This window comes from Diadema setosum, chromosome 11, assembly GCF_964275005.1.
Source record: "Diadema setosum chromosome 11, eeDiaSeto1, whole genome shotgun sequence".
Classification (NCBI taxonomy): Eukaryota; Metazoa; Echinodermata; class Echinoidea; order Diadematoida; family Diadematidae; genus Diadema; species Diadema setosum.
Genome location: NC_092695.1, coordinates 21,248,630 through 21,266,831, shown reverse-complemented (window position 1 = coordinate 21,266,831; position 18,202 = coordinate 21,248,630). Strand labels below are relative to the sequence as shown.

Sequence of the window (18,202 nt, the reverse complement as noted above, 5' to 3'; positions counted from 1 at the left end):
GTCGGTTTCTTTGTCAAATTGTACCATTGACTCTCATGATAAAGAACACTATTAAACTGTCATCGTGACAAAGTAATTCTCCTTGACCCAGAGTTCTTGGCTTCTTTGTATATCATTGGTTTTCAAACCCTGACATGACAGCACTTTGATGTAATAAAACTAGTCCCAAGAATTGTTTTATTAACTCTTTATGTGCCTTGGTGGAAACCCCCGTGTGCCACATTATTCTGAGACACCAACGTAGTGATACATTGAGAAAACAATATGTTTTTCAAATCAATATAACATTTACAAATTTCTGTTAAATTGTAGACGAAGTAAGCAAAGTTGTTGAGAAAATGCCAAGCTTTGCATTGATGTATATTCTATGACAAATCTATTCTTTCAAATGCCCGGTAGATACATTACTGTAAATGTATGACTTTTGCACACAAAGCAGTGACAGAAACTTAGAATTTGCACGCAAATCCAGTATGAAGCACTGCTTGTTAGTCAATCAGCACATAAAATGTAAGCTATAGACGAGAGGGACTGAGTCGCATGAAACGCTTTTATTGTACTGTGGCATTTGGCGATTTTTCGATCGGTTTGGGCGGGTTTGTGCGTTTGAGCGGAATATGCAAAGTTGGCACGCCATCGACTGAGTCAGACGTGCGAACGTGGCACATAAAGAGTTAACAAGAGTCCCTGCACTATTCCCAAACTGAATCTGAATGGAAATGTATATGAATGTGTCATCTAGCAGAAAAGATATCAAACTCGATATCTCTATCTAATGAGTTTTTGTTCTCATAAGCAGAAGTTGATGTAAATGTAAAGTACCAATGGAGAGGGAAAAAAAAATGATGACAGTATGACTGATCAGAGGTGTTCTCTTGAGAAGAAGTTGATTTAGAACACCAAACAACCCCCCCCCCCAAAAAAAAGAAAGAACCAACAACACTGAGAAGTAAGTTATGCTACGTATTTTGGGTTATCTGCCTGTGCATCCAACATCCTGTCATCACAATTTCAGGAAACCGCTGAATGGATTTTCTTCAAATGTAGCAGAGGTACAATTCTACTGTCTACAGCCATGCATCATAGTGTGAAATTTACTGTATCCTTAAGTGAGGAAATGTTGAGGGGTGCCAAGTGATTGATCTTGTAGAGTGAATGCCTCGTTGGGCTTATAAACATTACCAAGGCACATTGTGCATCATTGAGCATTGGTGTTCCATCAGATGTGAGAGTGACATCTCCTTAGACCGACGCATGTGTTCTGCTGTCGGTGACTCACATGGATTAATGTATAAAACTCCATCTCTCATGTCTGCTGCGATGACAGGTTGTCATGGACTTTGGCCACCCCGACGGACGTCACATTCCGGTGGTGCTCCCCAGACGCAGCCTACTGGTCATGACGGGTGAAGCTCGGTATATGTGGACCCATGGGTGAGTGTCGTGAGCATCTGTGGACAGTATTGTGAATCACGTAGTGATGACACTGATGATGATGATGATGGTGATGATGGTGATGATGGTCATAATGATCATGATGGTCATGTTAGTGATGATGGTGATGATGATGGTGATGATGAAGATGATGGTGGTGATGGTAGTGATGGTGGTGATGGTGGTGATGGTGGTGATGATGATGATGATGATGATCAATGATGGTGATGGTGGTGATGATGATGATGATGATGACGATGCTTCCTCAGTTCTGAGGATCTGACATAAATCCTGTAGGTGTGTAGGCCTATAAATACCAGCAGGTACTTGTGACTCACCAACACCATAGTTATTCCCTCTCTATTCTGTGTGACATGGTGTGGTAATGGTCTATTGGTGTACACTTGTTTGTTTGACAGTTTTACCGCTTTGCTAAAATTGATTCATGAAGAATATATTTTGAGGAAACTACACTGTACATGAAATTGTGCTGTTTACTCACAAAGCAAAGTCCACCTTTAATTCAAAATATCAACTGTTTATAACTACCGGTATTTGTAGTCCACTTTTTGTGTATTTCTTTTGTTTTACAATTGAGAAATTAATTGACAAAGCACCTGAAGTTGCTGCTCTATCATTTGAGCCAAAAAAAAGTCTTGATTTCAGTAGATATCTAGTGCATTGACAATAATTATCTATATGAACCTGCCTGAAATAAGATATTTCGCAGATCTAACGCTCATTTCTCACATAGGGCCTTCAGGTCCTGAGCCAACCTCACACAAAATGAAATATTCACTAAGTCAAAGAAAAAATTCCACCCAGGCGAATATAAGAATGTTTTTTTTTTTTCTTTTCGTGTATTAAAGTCGAAATTCATGGCAAGTCAGACTGGTCCCTTTGGATTCGACTGTAATTGTACCTGTAGGGTGTTATGTCCTTATGACGTGCATCATAGTCTATTACCAGACATCCATGTTCAGAATTGAAATTTGAAAAAAAAAACCACACACACACATAAGGTATACTCTCACTACAGAAAATTTCAAAATTTGCATTGCGATCAGGGGTCACGTCTTTTTGTTTTATCGTTCTCCCTGTAAAAGATTTTGAAACATGGGTCATGATCATTTGCAAAGAACTAATCCAGGCAAGCGTCAAAATTTGAATCAAGGTCAACCTTGTACCCCAGGAGTGCATGCTTTCGTGTGCTAGTGCCGAGATGATCTTACAGCTTGTATTGCACACTGTCTTCCCTCTCTTTGGAGTTCTTTCTACCTCCTGGAATATCTCTGTATCCCTCAAAATGCTAATCAGAGACAAAATTTCTTTTTATTTCCAATGTACTCCTTGTTGAGTCTTGGCCATAATTCATTGAAAATGAACAGAGAAATACCATGAAATCTATACATTTTATAACCACAGAGAAATCTGAATCAAATATGACAAATGTCAACTTAAAAAATAACAAGCAACTGAAATGATTGCATGCAACATGTACATAAATATGATATGCTGACTACTTACAAAGACTATGCATATGCCGATTCAATATATCATGGAACACCATATCTGCTATTAAAACTAGGAAGTAGGAACAGGCATGATGCATTGTGGGATATAAAATTTTGAACATGTTTTTTTTTTTTTTTTTTTTTTTTCAGTCACCGTTTAGATTGTACAACTTTGAAGAAAAAACAAACAAATGCATGAATTTTTGCAATTTGGATCACGACCCAAATCTTGCAAACTAATGTACTATTTGGGTTCACGCTGTAAAAATGTCAAAATTCGGGTTGCGGGTCACAATCCTGATCTTGACCCAAAATGATGCACTGTTATGAAGGCAATGAAAATGGTGCTATACACTTTCTCTTTATCTCTTGTTTGATATTTGATGGGAGCATCACCTGTTTCTACAAGAGTACCAAAGACTTGATTGACAAGGTTTCCAGGTTAAAATCTCTGAGCTGCATAGTCCTACCATGTCACCAATATTAATACTGATATTGTGTATAATGAATCTGGGAAGATTATTGAAGTCCAAATTTGAATGGTCAGACCTTCTACAAAAAAGTGATGGTCTGTAACTTACAGAATTAACCATCTGTGTACTATTTTTTTCCTGTGGATTTTATGGTTAGAATTAACTATTTTTTTTTTTTTTTTTTTTACATGTGTTACACCATACTTGCATGCATTGCTGGTATTTGTGCATAAATTTTTTGATGATATCAATAGTGTCAATAATAGCATGATTTCCTTCTTTATTTAACCCATTGAGGATGGGCTGATTTTGCTGTAACATGCATTTCCCATAGACACCTGCCCGAGTATTCTCCTGACTCAACTTCAAGGGGTTAATGTTTTGTTCAGGTAGAATGTCATTATACAACTTTGTCAGTAAAGCTCAACAACTTCTTTCTTCTCCTTTTTCAATGTGAAAGCCACCACAATGTTTCATGATGTCTTTAAAGCTTCATTGTTATTAGTGTGTCATGCATCACAAAGGTTTCGTATTGGTGCAAATTCTCTAATAACCCGAGGATGATGCAAATCTTGTTTTGATCCCGACTGATTGGTACATCAGCTCGCAGGCGTCACACCCACTCGGTGCGGATGTCCTGAAGCTAATTTTCAATGAAAAGCAATTTTGCAATATTCTTCATTCCTATTAGCTGTAATGTATCAAATGTATCCTTGCTGTGGAACTGACACATCATTACGCTTAACTCTATGCATGCCATGTTCTCATGTTGGACTTAGTCGACAGCTGCCAACTTTACGTATCTTGCTCAAATGCGCAACCATGCACAAACAGAATTATTTTAAGTACTGTCCATTTGCAAGAAAAATAGTAATAGCTTTGTTATAAAATCTACAAAAATCTACATCAGAGCAGAGCTTGCAATGTTCCCTACCACTTTTCCTCATTGCATTTACAGCACAAAGAGCCTGCATAAAATGTTACATGGCTTTAAAAAAAAGAGAATGTTTTCCAAAATGTGCTAGTGCATTGCAGTCGCAGAGTATTGTGGCACTCAGGGTTTATGCCTTGGCACACAAAAAAGTTAAAGTAGGTTCATTATTATGAGATAGTTTGGTTCATTTTCCCGAAGTTTTTTTTTTTTTTTTTGGGGGGGGGGAATGCTAGTGAAATAGTCAAGTGAAAGTGAAAAAAAAAACTATTCCTTACTAAAAGCAGAGTGCTACATAAATTTACTCTTTTTTTTGCCACTTTCCCAGTAGGGCAAGCAGATTTTCAAATTGTTGCAGAACACTTGCCCAAACTTGAATTTTACTTGCTGAACAGAAAGTCCAAATATTTTTGTTATATAGAAAATATAAATAAATACAGAAAATCACCTGAAAGTCAAGGACTTCTAACACAGTCATTTGAATGAACACTACACATTGATTCACACACTTAAACATACTGGAGTAACAAACTTGGTCCCACTGAGTATTAGTTTTGCATTACATTTTGGCTTCTTTTTGTAAGTGTTGGAAAATTGCTGAAATGAAATTAAAGTGTATTGTATTACTAAACAGTCCTTATCTTTGGGCTTTTATGGTTGACTTCATGGGTTTGAAGTGGGGAAAAGGGGAAAAGTGAAAAAGGGCTGGCTTCGAAACTTTAACCTGGCCCAATTCGGGCAAGCACCTTTCCAAAACACTTGCCCAACTTTGAATTTCACTTGCCCTGGGCAATGTGGCAAGCGCTTATGTACACCTTGTAAAGTTGAACATGTATGCAAATTAGATGAGACTTATGATGTCTTTGCCTTACAAGTCTCCCATGTACGTTCACACAAATTTTCACTACATTCCCCTTTCATCTCATCTCTTTGTTTACGTTGCCATGTATGGTAACAACTGATGTCATCTTCATATGTAAATATGAGCAATTTTCTGACAAACCATCAATTTTTATGAAATTTTGTGGCGATGCTAGCAATATTTCAGATTTTTTTTATATACATGTGTAGGAAAGGTTTTACAATGTATTTTGTTGTAAACATTGTGTAACAATCGCTTTCAAGCACTTGATATCTGTTTATTTTCAGACCTTCCTTTAAAAAGAAAGAAAGAGCATTTTGCAATGTTTATTCAAAGTTTACTACCTCTATGGTAACGTGTTTAGGATCACCCCAAAGAAAACTGATGTCGTGCCAGATTCATCGTCTCCAGGCAAGCTGACTCTGCAACATAGAGGGCAGCGTACCTCTTTCACATTCCGAGCCGTGAGGGGCAGACCGTGCAAGTGCAGTGAGTACAACAAACAAGCTTTGATTTGCATCAATTTGCTTTCATTCGACTTATTTTAACTTGATTTTAAGTGGCCTCAACTTGATTTATTTCAAAGCATTTGGCAATTTCCTTAGAATAGGGCTATTTTTGGAATTTCACAGAAAATGACTCACAGTTTATTTTGACCCTTGAAGTGCTTAGTAGATATGATGGTTCGGCCAGCAGTCAGGAGGTCATTGGTTTGAGTCCAACTTGAGTTTGTATGCACACATAATTTTTGTCGTGGCTACTAGACTACCTGCAATCAAGCACTGAAAAATCAGACTTTATTCACGTCGGGGAAGGGCAGTTTGTCGTGCAGATGCAAGAATGAACGACTCTTTGTTTTAAATCATGATTTCACCTCTAGATAAAATAAGATACTTGTGTAAGTAGTTTCCCACTTTGCTGCTTCAAAGGATAGTTCAGTGGGGACTACTGATAATTTTTTTCACTTCAACAAATAAATGCAAATCTAATAATGTTTCATAAACGTAGAATACTTCATGTTTTAAAAAAAATTCCATGAAAGTGTTTGTTCTTTGTATGTTTTATTTTTTTCGATTTGTGTAATCCTAGATTACCCAAGTCAATGTGATAGCCAGAGGGATCCAACAAAACCTGCAATCAGTGCACCAAAGGTGATTATTTTATTGCAGTCTACATTGTATTTTTTCCTTAAATAAGTAATGTTTGAACCCAAGTAACAAATCTCCAGGAAACATTTTTTCTTTTTTGCACTGCATGAAAATTTCACCATAATTGACCCTGATGTACATGTATGTCTCAGTACTGGTAAGGATTACTGTGTTTGAAATATGTCAAAGGTATTTGAATACAGAAGCCTAATGACCGAATATGTATGCCCATATTTGTTTCTTTTAACACTGCTTTTACTGAAACACTAACTAATGGGTGTCTTTATTTCAATGTAGAAGACTTGTCAGTTTGTTGCAGTCAAAACAACTCAATGCAAGAATTCAATAATTTGAAGGAAGAAGTCTTTGGCTGAATATTGTTTTATTCTTTCTCCCCCTCTCCAGGTCCTCCATCCAAAGACAGAGGAGGAGGCGGCCAGGCTTGAAGCGGACCAGGTGCATACCGTGTACGACAGCATCGCCGAACACTTCAGCGGCACCCGCTACAAGCCCTGGCCCAAGGTGGTCGAGTTCCTGGACGGACTCCAGCCGGGCTCTATTGTCCTGGACATTGGTGAGTGAATGATCTTCGGGAATGAGAGAGAAAGGAAAAAAACATTTTCCACAATGCCGTTTGACATGGTGTTGAATCAAATCTCAAACAGATCTACCCATACAATGTTCTATCTTTTTTTCTTTTTTTTTTGTGGATGAAGATGTTATTGGTAATCAATTATTCACCTCAAAAGTGGTTCACAATCGTCAATGACAGCAAAATTATTTTCGTTGACTGTGCGGACATCTAATCTAAATCACATGGTTGTTTTGTGGATCTTATAAATCTTGTAAACCTGATTTCAGCAAAATTGGTCTATTGACAATTCATACAATCATGACAGCTATTTCAGCTGAGCTAAGTAATCTTCATCTGAAAAAGGGGTTGCCCAATAATCAATCCGTGATTACTCTATAATTTGAACAATAATTTCGTGGACTAGTATACAGTACATAATCACACAGCTTTCTTAATATTCCTTGCAAGGCATATATGTCAGATAAACCTCATGAGGAAAAAAAAAAAGAAAGAAAGAAAAGAAATCAAATCATGAAAGGAAACTTTGACAATGATATTGACAAGATTTTGTCATTCCTCTGTTCGTGCTGTATGGTGCCACTCCACTGTCAATGCATCTGTTACCATAGCAACAAGATTTCCTGCATCCCTGGTTAAGGAGTCAGAAGGAGGTGAATCTGCACGCACTGTGTGCTGTTTTCATGCTCCTCCTCCTTTCTTAGGGGATGATAGATAGTGCGTGTCCAAACAGACGCAAATGTTGAGGTCGTGTGTTGTCCACCGACCGTGGTTGATTCGACATTGAACAATGGTGTCAATTGAATTGCGAGAAGACGAGAGAGAGAGGGAGGGAGAGAGAAAAGTAAAAGGGCTACGTGAACTTGTGAGAAATGGATACAGTGATAGCCAGAGGACAGGATATTTCCACGTACACAGCATCGTTCTTTATCCCTTTCACTCTTTGCTTCGATCTACTCTTGACCTTGATTATCCTGCACTTTCATTTCTATGCCTCCTATGACTCTCTCCTCCCTTTCCTGTATTTGCCCGTATCACTCTCTGTCTTCCAGTCTTTCTCTCCCTCTCTCTTTTTCTTTCTCTCTCTCCATCTATCTCTCTCTGTTTCTCTTTCTGTTTATCTCTCTTTGTCTGCATCTCTCTCACTATCGCCCTCTGTCCATCTATCTCTCTATCTCTCTCTGTCCATCTATCTCTCTATCTCTCTCTGTCCATCTATCTCTCTATCTCTCTCTGTCCATCTATCTCTCTCTGTCCATCTATCTCTCTATCGCCCTCTGTCCATCTATCTCTCTATCTCTCTCTGTCCATCTATCTCTCTATCTCTCTCTGTCCATCTATCTCTCTATCTCTCTCTGTCCATCTATCTCTTTATCGCCCTCTGTCCATCTATCTCTCTCTCTCTCTCTCTCTGTCCATCTATCTCTCTATATCTCTCTATCAAGATATGAAGAGTTTGTTTGCAAAAACCGATAAGTCCATATTTGCCAAATGGAGATATTTGCGATTAAAGGTCAAGAAAAATAAAGAGAATAATATGAAAATTTTTGCTTCTTTTGACCATAACTTCAAAAATATACCTTTATATGTAGTGCCCAATATATCATTTAAAAGGTATTATTTTGTACTTTATGACAGAGATCGTACTTCAAAATCTTCAAAAATGGACTTATCGGTTTTTGCAAACAAACCCTTCATATATACATCATTGGCTGAGAACCAGAAGGGCTTTATGGCAATTTTTTTTTTTTTTTTTTTTTTTTTTTTTTTAGGGGGTGGGGCGTATTGAGTTATTGGTATCATATTGCAGAGCTCAATCTCCTCTACATTATGGTGTCGATTTTTAAATCATTTTCATTTTCAGTAAAATTTTAAAGATTAAAACCACAAGGGTACTATTTCTACCCTATATTTGAAACAATGCTCATAAATCTGCCCACATTTGATTGAATAAACTTCTTATTTCATGAAAATCGTTTGTTTTGTTTTCATTTATGCTCTTGAATTTACTCTCTTAGGACTGTCATCTTCATACTGTTGACATTCTATGTAGACATGCTGCAGATGAGACTGAAAGAGTTAGTGAATGTTTCCACTATGTCACATACATAAATACATAGTCTGTTGTTATTGTGTGTGTTTGTGTGTATGTGTGTGTGTGTGTGTGTGTGTGTGTGTTCCCTCTACTCCCTCCACTCTCACTGTACTGTATCCACGTTTCTTCCACATGAACTACTTGCCAAGGCATAGTTGAGATACATTTCATTGTTCCGCCAACACCATCGAGAGTCCCATTTTTTGGACATCCAATCCAGAGAGATGTCGGGATCAATGTGACCCGCTTACTCTCCAACAATTTCTCGAATATCCTGTAATTTGATGACTATTGATTTGCACTGTCTTAGAGCCACGCAAATTCATCATATTTCCCTCCCTAGGTGTGTTATATATAAGTTGCCCTCAATGTTGTATGGCTCTCCGAGATGCTTTCGATTTCATATTAAAGACGTGAAGTGATCGATGTCACCGAGACTTTTTGTCTTAACCCTTCCATCGGTGACTCTGATTTTTTTCTTGTCTGTTTATTTTATCACAGGCTGTGGCAATGGGAAGTACTTGGGGGTTAACAGACACCTGTGCATGGTGAGTTCCAGTGGATTTTGTTCCCCTCAAATCATTCTCTAGTGTTTTGCCCTAGTAATGGGCAATCCATTTCTCTGACATATTTAGGTCTTTATTCTTCCCATAAAAATTGTACACGCTTCCTGTTTTCTGTTTGGTGTGGTACTTCTGTAAAAGATTTGCATAGAATATGAACTACCGGTACATGCCTGTAGAAAGTTCTACATTTCCGTGTAGATCTACAATTGTATCATTAATATACCTGATTTGTTTCTTTGTACACTTTTGTTTTGTCACTGGGAGCTGATTTTGGTTTTTTCCTCTCAGAAGATGTTCTGCAAACATTTGAGAAATATTGGTCCAGAAGTTCACTTTCTGTTTTTCTTTTTTTCTCTTTTTTTTTTTTTTTGGGGGGGGGGGGCAGTTTTCTCATAGAGTGCTTTGCTATTGTTATTTGTTCCTGCTGTACAGTTTACATCGCGATCCAGAATGATTCTTTTGGTTAACCATAAAGTATAGCTCGAGTATCATCAATTCTGGAACAACTTCCGGAGGATATCACAGATGATTATAAAGAAAAAATGCCATTTTCTGTTGTTTGTTCTGATAACTTTTGAAAAGAAAAGAAAGAAATATATTCCTCTGAATTTGTGAAAGAAAAATCCTGGTAAGTATCATAGTGAAAACAAAAAATGGATAGAAATAACAAACAAATATGCACTGGCACAGAGCTCAATTTTCCATGTAACTCTGCTTCCCCAAACAAATTTAAAATGGTTCCTGTCGTATTTGTGTTTTGTTTTCTTTTTAATGTTATATTTTTATACTGTACTTCTGGGGTTAACGAGTCATCAAACTTTTAATTCTTTTTGTTGATCTCCATGGATATATATGAATATGTTCTTTATGTTTGTAGTTACACATGTCTTTGTATCTTAACCCACTGAGGACGATTCCCCTAGTATACTAGGGCAGGGGTCTATGGGAAATGCGTGTTGTAGCAAAAATCAGTCCGTCCTCAACGGGTTGGTGTCTTTTACATTGAATGAAATGAGCTGGACTGAAAAAAAGCAATAAAACTGTTACCCCCCCCCCCCCCTTTGTTTAATATGATCACTACAGCAAACTGGATTGTCCATGTGTCAGTCAGTTCTCGTTTGTCTAGTAAATTGCCTTTGGGATTGGGTCTGCTTCTTCTTCTTTTTTTCTCTCTCTTTTTTTTAATCATCGAGTACTCGACTCTGATGAAGACTAATGACACCCCTCCCTGTGCCAGTTACATTAGTACATTTCAGGTGTACAGATTCCCTACATGCAGTGTCTTTCTGATTGAAATAGTTGAAAGAAAAAAAAAAGGGGGGGGGGGGTAATGGGAAATCACATTCATCCGGCCATCAAGGAGTATAGATTCCCCAATGAATGTTAGCAAAGTGAGGTGTTTGGGGTTTTCTTTTCTTTTTTTTTTTCTTTATTTTCTTTATTCTCTCTTCTTTTTTTTTTTTGAGATCACTGATCATATGGTAAAGTCATCAGCAGGTATTTCCTGGAGTTATCTATGCTGATGTCATCTCATCATGATCACATGACACTTTAGGTACGTGCCGAGCACAACAAGCTTATGGCAGGCAATCTGATATGAAAGAACGACTATAGATTCCCTTGCAAGCTACATTTAGCTGTCTATAGATAAGAAGAGTACATGAATTTGATTGGAGTCTTCTTTGACTTTAAGTTTGTGAATTCAAGAAAACAAAAAAGGAACCCCCTTTTGTATAGTGTCTTATTGAGCATTGCATCAGTGGACATTACTACTTTAAAACTCAAAGGACAGGGTTTTTTGTCGTTTGTTTGTTTGCTTTTTTTTGTAGTTGTTGCAGTTATGAATCATAGAAGAGAAGTAAATAATGCCATACCACTCTGTACTTTTTTCACAAAATCATACTAGACATGTCAAGTATATATTTCCATTATGTATGATCCTCTTACAGTATGTTTTGACTTTAAAAAAAAAAAAAAAAAAAAAAAAAAAAAAAAAAAAAAAAAACATTTTTTTTTTTTTTTTTTTGAGGGGATGATTCTTGCACCATGCTATGAATGTTTGATATTTCGATTCAATGCTTACATAACATGAGCAGGAAATATATTCATGAGCAAAAAGGAAAAGGAAAAGAATGAAACAGAACAGCCATGGGTAATAGAAAGGAGTGTAAGATTGCAATCACGATCTGAAAACTGAAAGGTTGTAAAGGTTATTCATCCCTTTTACAAACTTCACAAAATTTTGCATGGTTAAAGAATAATGTCTCCCAACATTGTGTATGAAATCATGCGGTAATACACCTCAGAATCTTGCAAAAAACAGAAATGAAAAACTAACCCTGTGTCACTTGAGAATATGTTCCCCTTTTGTACTGAGAATAACAATTTCTTTTTTTATTTACTGAGGCTGGCTGCCTTATATTTTGAGAATATTGCCTGCTAATCTTTATATATATATATATATTTGTGTGTGTTAGTGGTAATTTAGAGGTACAGTTTGCCATTGGGAGCAGTGATTTAAAAAATGTTTGAGATATCACATTTGATGCATATGTGTAGATCAGGTGAGTTTTTGTATCACAAAACATCCTACCATGTGAAAAATTTGCAATAAGGCCTAAAATATAAGGAGATATCACTATTTTTCTCAATAAATCATAACTGTAGACACTTTAGTCTGGAAGCATTTTTATTACAGTGTATAACTATTGTTCACATTTTGTATATAAGTACAATAGGCCTACTTAACATTAATTATACTGATTCAAATGTTTACATTGGTTGCTCCTATCCCTAACTCACATTTTAGAACTATTTTGGAGCACTACAGCTGGGTTTTTGTTTCATCTGCAAATGGTAAATTATGCCTTTAAAGTCAGTAGACTTATGGCAACTTTGTAAGGATTTTGATAAGTTTTGTGAGATGAGTTCGACAGGAGAATGTAGAATTGAGCGATAAAATGTAGAGGTGATCAACAACGGGAATCTTGAAGAGGTGTCTGAATTATCAGTGTAGGAGTTTACAAAAACATGACTGTATAGGACAATTTATGACCTCTATCATTCCACTTTCATACTCTGTGGTGAAAACTACAAATCTCGCAGTGTGATAGGCATGGAATATGGGTGAATGTGCAACAGGTCATACTTTTTGGAATGGCAAAAGCAGTGCCATGGCTGGGGCCCCTCTAGTATACCCACACAAGAGAGTTCATTCTAAAAACGGCAAACCGGATATTAAAAATGAATTGACGCAAAGGAGGAATGTGCTCAACAAGAAGGCAAGAGCCGGTATAACCCACTTTCCGTTCGACCTAATGACTGCCGTCTGGAGGAATGTTAGAGGAAATGTGTCGGAAGAATGACAGATGGGCGGCCAGCATGTCTGGGGCGTAATGAGTGTGGTAAATGCCTCATGAAATTGGGTTTGTGGCGCCCTTTGCAGCTGCCTTCAGAGCAAGGGGACTATGGAACTTTCGCAATTTTGTGTGACTCCAGAATGATTTTTTTTTTTTTTTTTTTTTGCGTTGACATAAAAGAGAACAGTCACATACTCATGAGTGATATTCTATTTGTGATTTTTTTTTTTCATGTGTTGATATTACTGCAGACTACTTTTTTCAAACAGTTCTTAACAAGGTTTTTGTGCGCAGTTTTCATTCTACATTTTCACATGTCTCGTGGTTGGAAAACATAGAACACCGAGAGATGAAAAAAAAATTCACAAAAAAAAACCCCACAATGCTTCAGCCAAAAAAAAGAAAAAAAAAACACCAACAACAAGTTGACAAACTTTATTCATATTAAATTTTGTCAGACTCTGAGAGAAACATTAAATGTTATTTACTTTAATTCCCTGTCCATAGGTTTGTGTGTAACATTTAACTTTGTGGTCATTCAACTCATTGGCGCAGAAAAGGTTGTAGAGTGCATTAACAGTTTTGTAGCATTTCTGCGTGATAGTAAAATCACAGGAAAGAGAGGAAAAAAATCTAGAAAATCTACTCTATACACCATATTTTTCACTGTTTTTTTTTGTTTTTTTTTTTTTGGTGAAGTTAGCGAGTTGGATGCTATTTGCGAATTTAACAACATGTGAAAATATCAACTCTGATCCTGACACACAAATGTGATGTGCACACGTGCATTCCTCCATTCATTACTATATTCTGCAAAGCAAGAATTTAACCACTTGTAAAATTGTCAGGAAATATCACAAAAAATTAGACTCACTAAAAGGGTATGGCATATACAGTAATAAGGTGAAAACTACACTTTGCATATTCTGTAGAAGAGAGGTCTTGAGCCAAGAAAGATTTCAGAAGCATTTCAAAGTAATCAGTAGAATTCATCCCTTCCAAATGAGATGGAATAGTAAAGTAAAGGAGTGACCAAAAGAAAAAGCTTACTCCCAGCTAAAGACATTATTTACCATATGTAGGTAAAACAAAACTCCAGCTTTTGTGCTTCAAAATAGTTCTAAAATGTGAGTCAGAGATGGAAACAACCAGTATACAGATGTTAATTAGTAAATCAATGTTAAGTATTGTTAGATATACAAAATATGAACAATAGTTATAATAAAATTGTTGAACCGTGTACAGTTATGGTTTATAAAGAAAAATGGTGATATCTCCGTATATTTTAGGCTTTACTGCAATTTTTTTGTATGGTAGGATGTTTTGTGATACAACTGACCTACACATTTGCATCAAATGCGATAACTCAAACATTCTTTCAATCACTGCTCTCATTGGTAAACAATGCCTTTAAACACTCTGTGCAGCACAGGGTAATGAAATCAATGAAAAATATCATTACTCTCTCCGAAGATACCCAAATCTTGTCAACCACAGATCATGTACTACCAGCTGTGTTGGAATATCGACCAGTTTCAATCCCCTTGTGGACTTTTTTAGTGCATAGTCACAAGTATGGGGGGGGGGGGGGATGGAGAAAATATTTTGTGTTGTGTGATGACAGCTGACTGCAAGTGGGGAATGTGTGCCCTCTGGAAGTCATGTGACTCCAGCAGTCATGTGACTGAGGCAGTCATGTGACAGGAGGAGGAGGAGGAGGGGGAAGGTCATTACAACACAGGAATTTTCCTGTCCTCGTCCCCTTTGCACACTCAAGCGACACTTTCTATAAAGTCAGTAACTCAGAGGTAAACTGCCTCACCTCCCCGAGGCTAAATCACTTCTGGGAGATCGAAATCAAATGTTTTTTGTATCGGGTCATAACCAAGTTGACTTCCAGAGAGGGCTGTCAGGGCTGATAGTTACATTGACAGTAGACCCGAAGGCCTTCATTACTCTAGCTCATTTTTAAAGGTGTTTTCACCCTTTGAGTTCCCAGACATCCTTGCTTAATTTGCCAACCTTTTTGTCATCACTAGAATAATATATTTAAACTTGGCCTAGTTTGCAAAGTATAAGCAAGCCTTTTAACTCTTTATGTGCCACGTTCGCACGCCCGACTCAGTTGACGGCGTGCCAGCTTCACATATTCTGCACAAACCTGCCCAAACTGATCGATAAGTCGTCAAATGCCACAGTACAATGAATGCGTTTCTCGCGATTTTGTTCCTCTCACATATAGCTTGCATTTCATATGGTGATTGATTAGCATGAGGTGTTCCCTGATGAATTTGTGTATAAATTCTAAGTTTCTGTCACTATTTTGTGTGCAAAAGTTATGCCTTTTTACAATAATGTAATTCCTGGTCATTTGAAAGAAAACCAATAACAGATTTGTCTTACAATTCACATCAAAGCAAAGCTTGGCATTTTCTCTACCACATTGCTCACTGAGTTGTTTACTACGTGTACTGGGCTATTTTCACGTCCGCACAGTTTGCAACGTATAGAGCTTCTTCATGCACTGATCATATGGGGGCGCGATATGTTTTTTTTATTTTATACACAGGAAAAAAAGAAAGATAAAAATCTTTGTAAAATTTTGACTGTAAACATGTTTGCTCAACACACCCTCCCTCCCCCCGCTTCCTAGCCGATAAAACATTTAAACAGAAATCTATAAAAGTTACATGGATTTGAAAAACAGAATGTTTTCCCAAAGCATGACAATGTTGGTGTCTCAGAATAATGTGGCACACAGGGGGTTTATACATTTACCATGGCACATAAAGAGTAAAGTTGTAGCAATATGGCTCAGTACATGATGTCACAATAGTGATCAGGAAGATTAATAGGTAGTCTCTGTTCAGTGACGATTAGTTTCAAGACATCTGAACCATTTTGGCGAAGAAAGCACTCCAGTGTTCGTGTCAGTAGGGGAAGGAAGGGTTAAAGGCTGTCAGCCCGTCCGTACTCGAACATTATTCCCACTCGAGATTTGGAGGGGATTGTGAAAATGACAAGCTAATTGAGGGGTGCAAGATACAAGGGATTCATTCAGGAATAGGTGCAGAGGATAGGGAGGTAGTGGGGGGGGGGTGGAGGGAGGGGGGGAGGAGGAACATTGTTTACCTGGCTTCTTCCCTTTGAGTTGTATTCTTCTCTTGTGAGTGGCAATTACGAGGACACACCATGAAGAAAGCTTTTTATCCCGGGCTGTCGCCATTTGGGGGCTGTGGCCAGGCTTTCACGTTTCTGGCCGTAGGGTAGAGCATAGCACTCTTCCACGATGTTCGGTATGTTTGTTTTATTTTATACACAGGAAAAAAAAAAGATAAAAATCTTTGTAAAATTTTGACTGTAAACATGTTTGCTCAACCCACCCTCCCTCCCCCCGCTTCCTAGCCGATAAAACATTTCCCTGCCTAAATTAGGCATTCACACGCTTCAAAATGTCTTGTTTCATAGCAAGCAAAAGTGGAAACTAATTAGATGTGATGTGATGTTCCGATTGTGTGCTACACTCTGCTCTGTTGTTGTACTTCGATTTCTGCAATGTTAGTGCAGGAATCCGCAGGAATCCGCGGGAATAGGCAGGTGCCTATCACTTAAAGGTATTAGCCCACATTTGTAAACCTGCAGCAATTGGTCTCATAGTTAGCATGGAGTTTGGGTATGATTGCAGTAACACCTGTGCAAAATTTCGTTCCAATTAGTCCATTACTTTCATAAAAATAAATGAAAATGCACCGTAATCCGTATGCATGCGTATAACGCTCGCTGGCTCCGGTCCACGTACGTGTTACATGTACAATGTACGTAGTTATAGCCCGCGCTCGTAATTCGATTTTTGGTCGGGTTGACCCGGTTTGAAAATTGATTTTAAAACGATGATTTTCTCTCTTTTATCGCATGGTATAGACAAAGAGCGACAGGTGAGGTATGTTACTGTTATAACTTGTACTTGAAGTCATATTGGACCTGTTTTATGCAGTTTTGATTTTCGTGGGTTTGCAAATGTGGGCTAGTACCTTTAACATGTAGCCCTTGATGTGGCCGGACTCACTCACTTTACTTCTCCTACTCTTCCTCTTCTTGTGCCTCCTCCACAAAAACTCATTCATCAGAAACACAAGAGCTTTTAAAATTTACAGTGACTATGTTCTGACTCTTTGTGGTTTTGACAAGGGCAGTGAACGTGAATGATGGGACAGCTTATGTATTCTCCCCCCTTCCTCCCCCCCCCCCCCACTTCACATCCTGGTTGTGAATGCTATACATGAGACAACAATTCTCTCATGAGTCTCATGGTTTAAACCTGTTCACACCAAACAAAGTCAACCTTGGCAGCCTTTCTTTGTTGTTTGGATGCTGCATAATTTGGCAAATAAGTGGACAATCTGGTAAGACCAGGTAACTGTGTCAAAAGTAGGACACATAAGAGGTAAAACTAAGATTTTAAAGTTGCAGGAAGATTGATTGCAAATAATAACCCAAGGATAGGATTTAAATAATTTCAACCAATTTCAACAAAAAGCCCATTTGTGCTGTCCTTGATAATACAGTTTTCATCGCATAATCGGGCATCTGATAATCGGGAACCTCGCTTAAATGACATACGCTTCCCAGAAACATTTCCAATGCACGTTATTTTCACTGGATAATCGGGCGGGGACCTCTGATAAACGGGACAATTTTTCTTCAAGCGATCTTTGATCTTGTTGATATTTTACACAAAAAAATCTACCAAAATACCACCACAATATTTCAAAGATTCCCTATCAGTTGTCGTTTACATCAAACTTACAAAGCAAGCTTCGGACTGGTGTGTCTTGACCTCCGTCCATCCAGTACACGTACATTTCAGCTCGCTGCCCGCCTTTGCTTTTCTGTACATGTGTATATATGGCGAGCCAGATCGCTACAACACATGTACAGTGCAGTGATTGCGGCAAGTAAACAATCAAGCCGTGATGATTGAATGATTGAAGGACTTTTCATTGACGTTCCCACATCAGTTCTGGGTAATCATTTCCCATGGTAACTTGTGGATATGTATTTATACAGAACGCCCTACGTGTCCAAGAATTCTACGAATGTTTAAGAAAGTGCTAGCTTTTAATCCACATATTTTGTGTTCGAAGAGAGGTGACAGAAGAAGAGCCCGGTTGCGATTACTCTACATCATTGCGAGAATGCAGGGACAGCTAGAGGGTCGCGCTGAGGGG

General features: G+C 37.9%; 1 protein-coding gene across 1 annotated transcript in view; it reads left to right on the top strand.

The window, feature by feature from the left end:
* LOC140235352 (tRNA (carboxymethyluridine(34)-5-O)-methyltransferase ALKBH8-like) overlaps positions 1–18,202 on the top strand; it is a 53,211-nt gene that overhangs the window by 9,611 nt on the left and 25,398 nt on the right. The window contains exons 6-10 of the mRNA XM_072315380.1: positions 1,328–1,434; positions 5,579–5,703; positions 6,304–6,365; positions 6,768–6,936; positions 9,551–9,597. Of these exons, the coding sequence (XP_072171481.1) occupies positions 1,328–1,434; positions 5,579–5,703; positions 6,304–6,365; positions 6,768–6,936; positions 9,551–9,597 (510 nt within the window). The remainder of the gene's footprint in view (positions 1–1,327; positions 1,435–5,578; positions 5,704–6,303; positions 6,366–6,767; positions 6,937–9,550; positions 9,598–18,202) is intronic.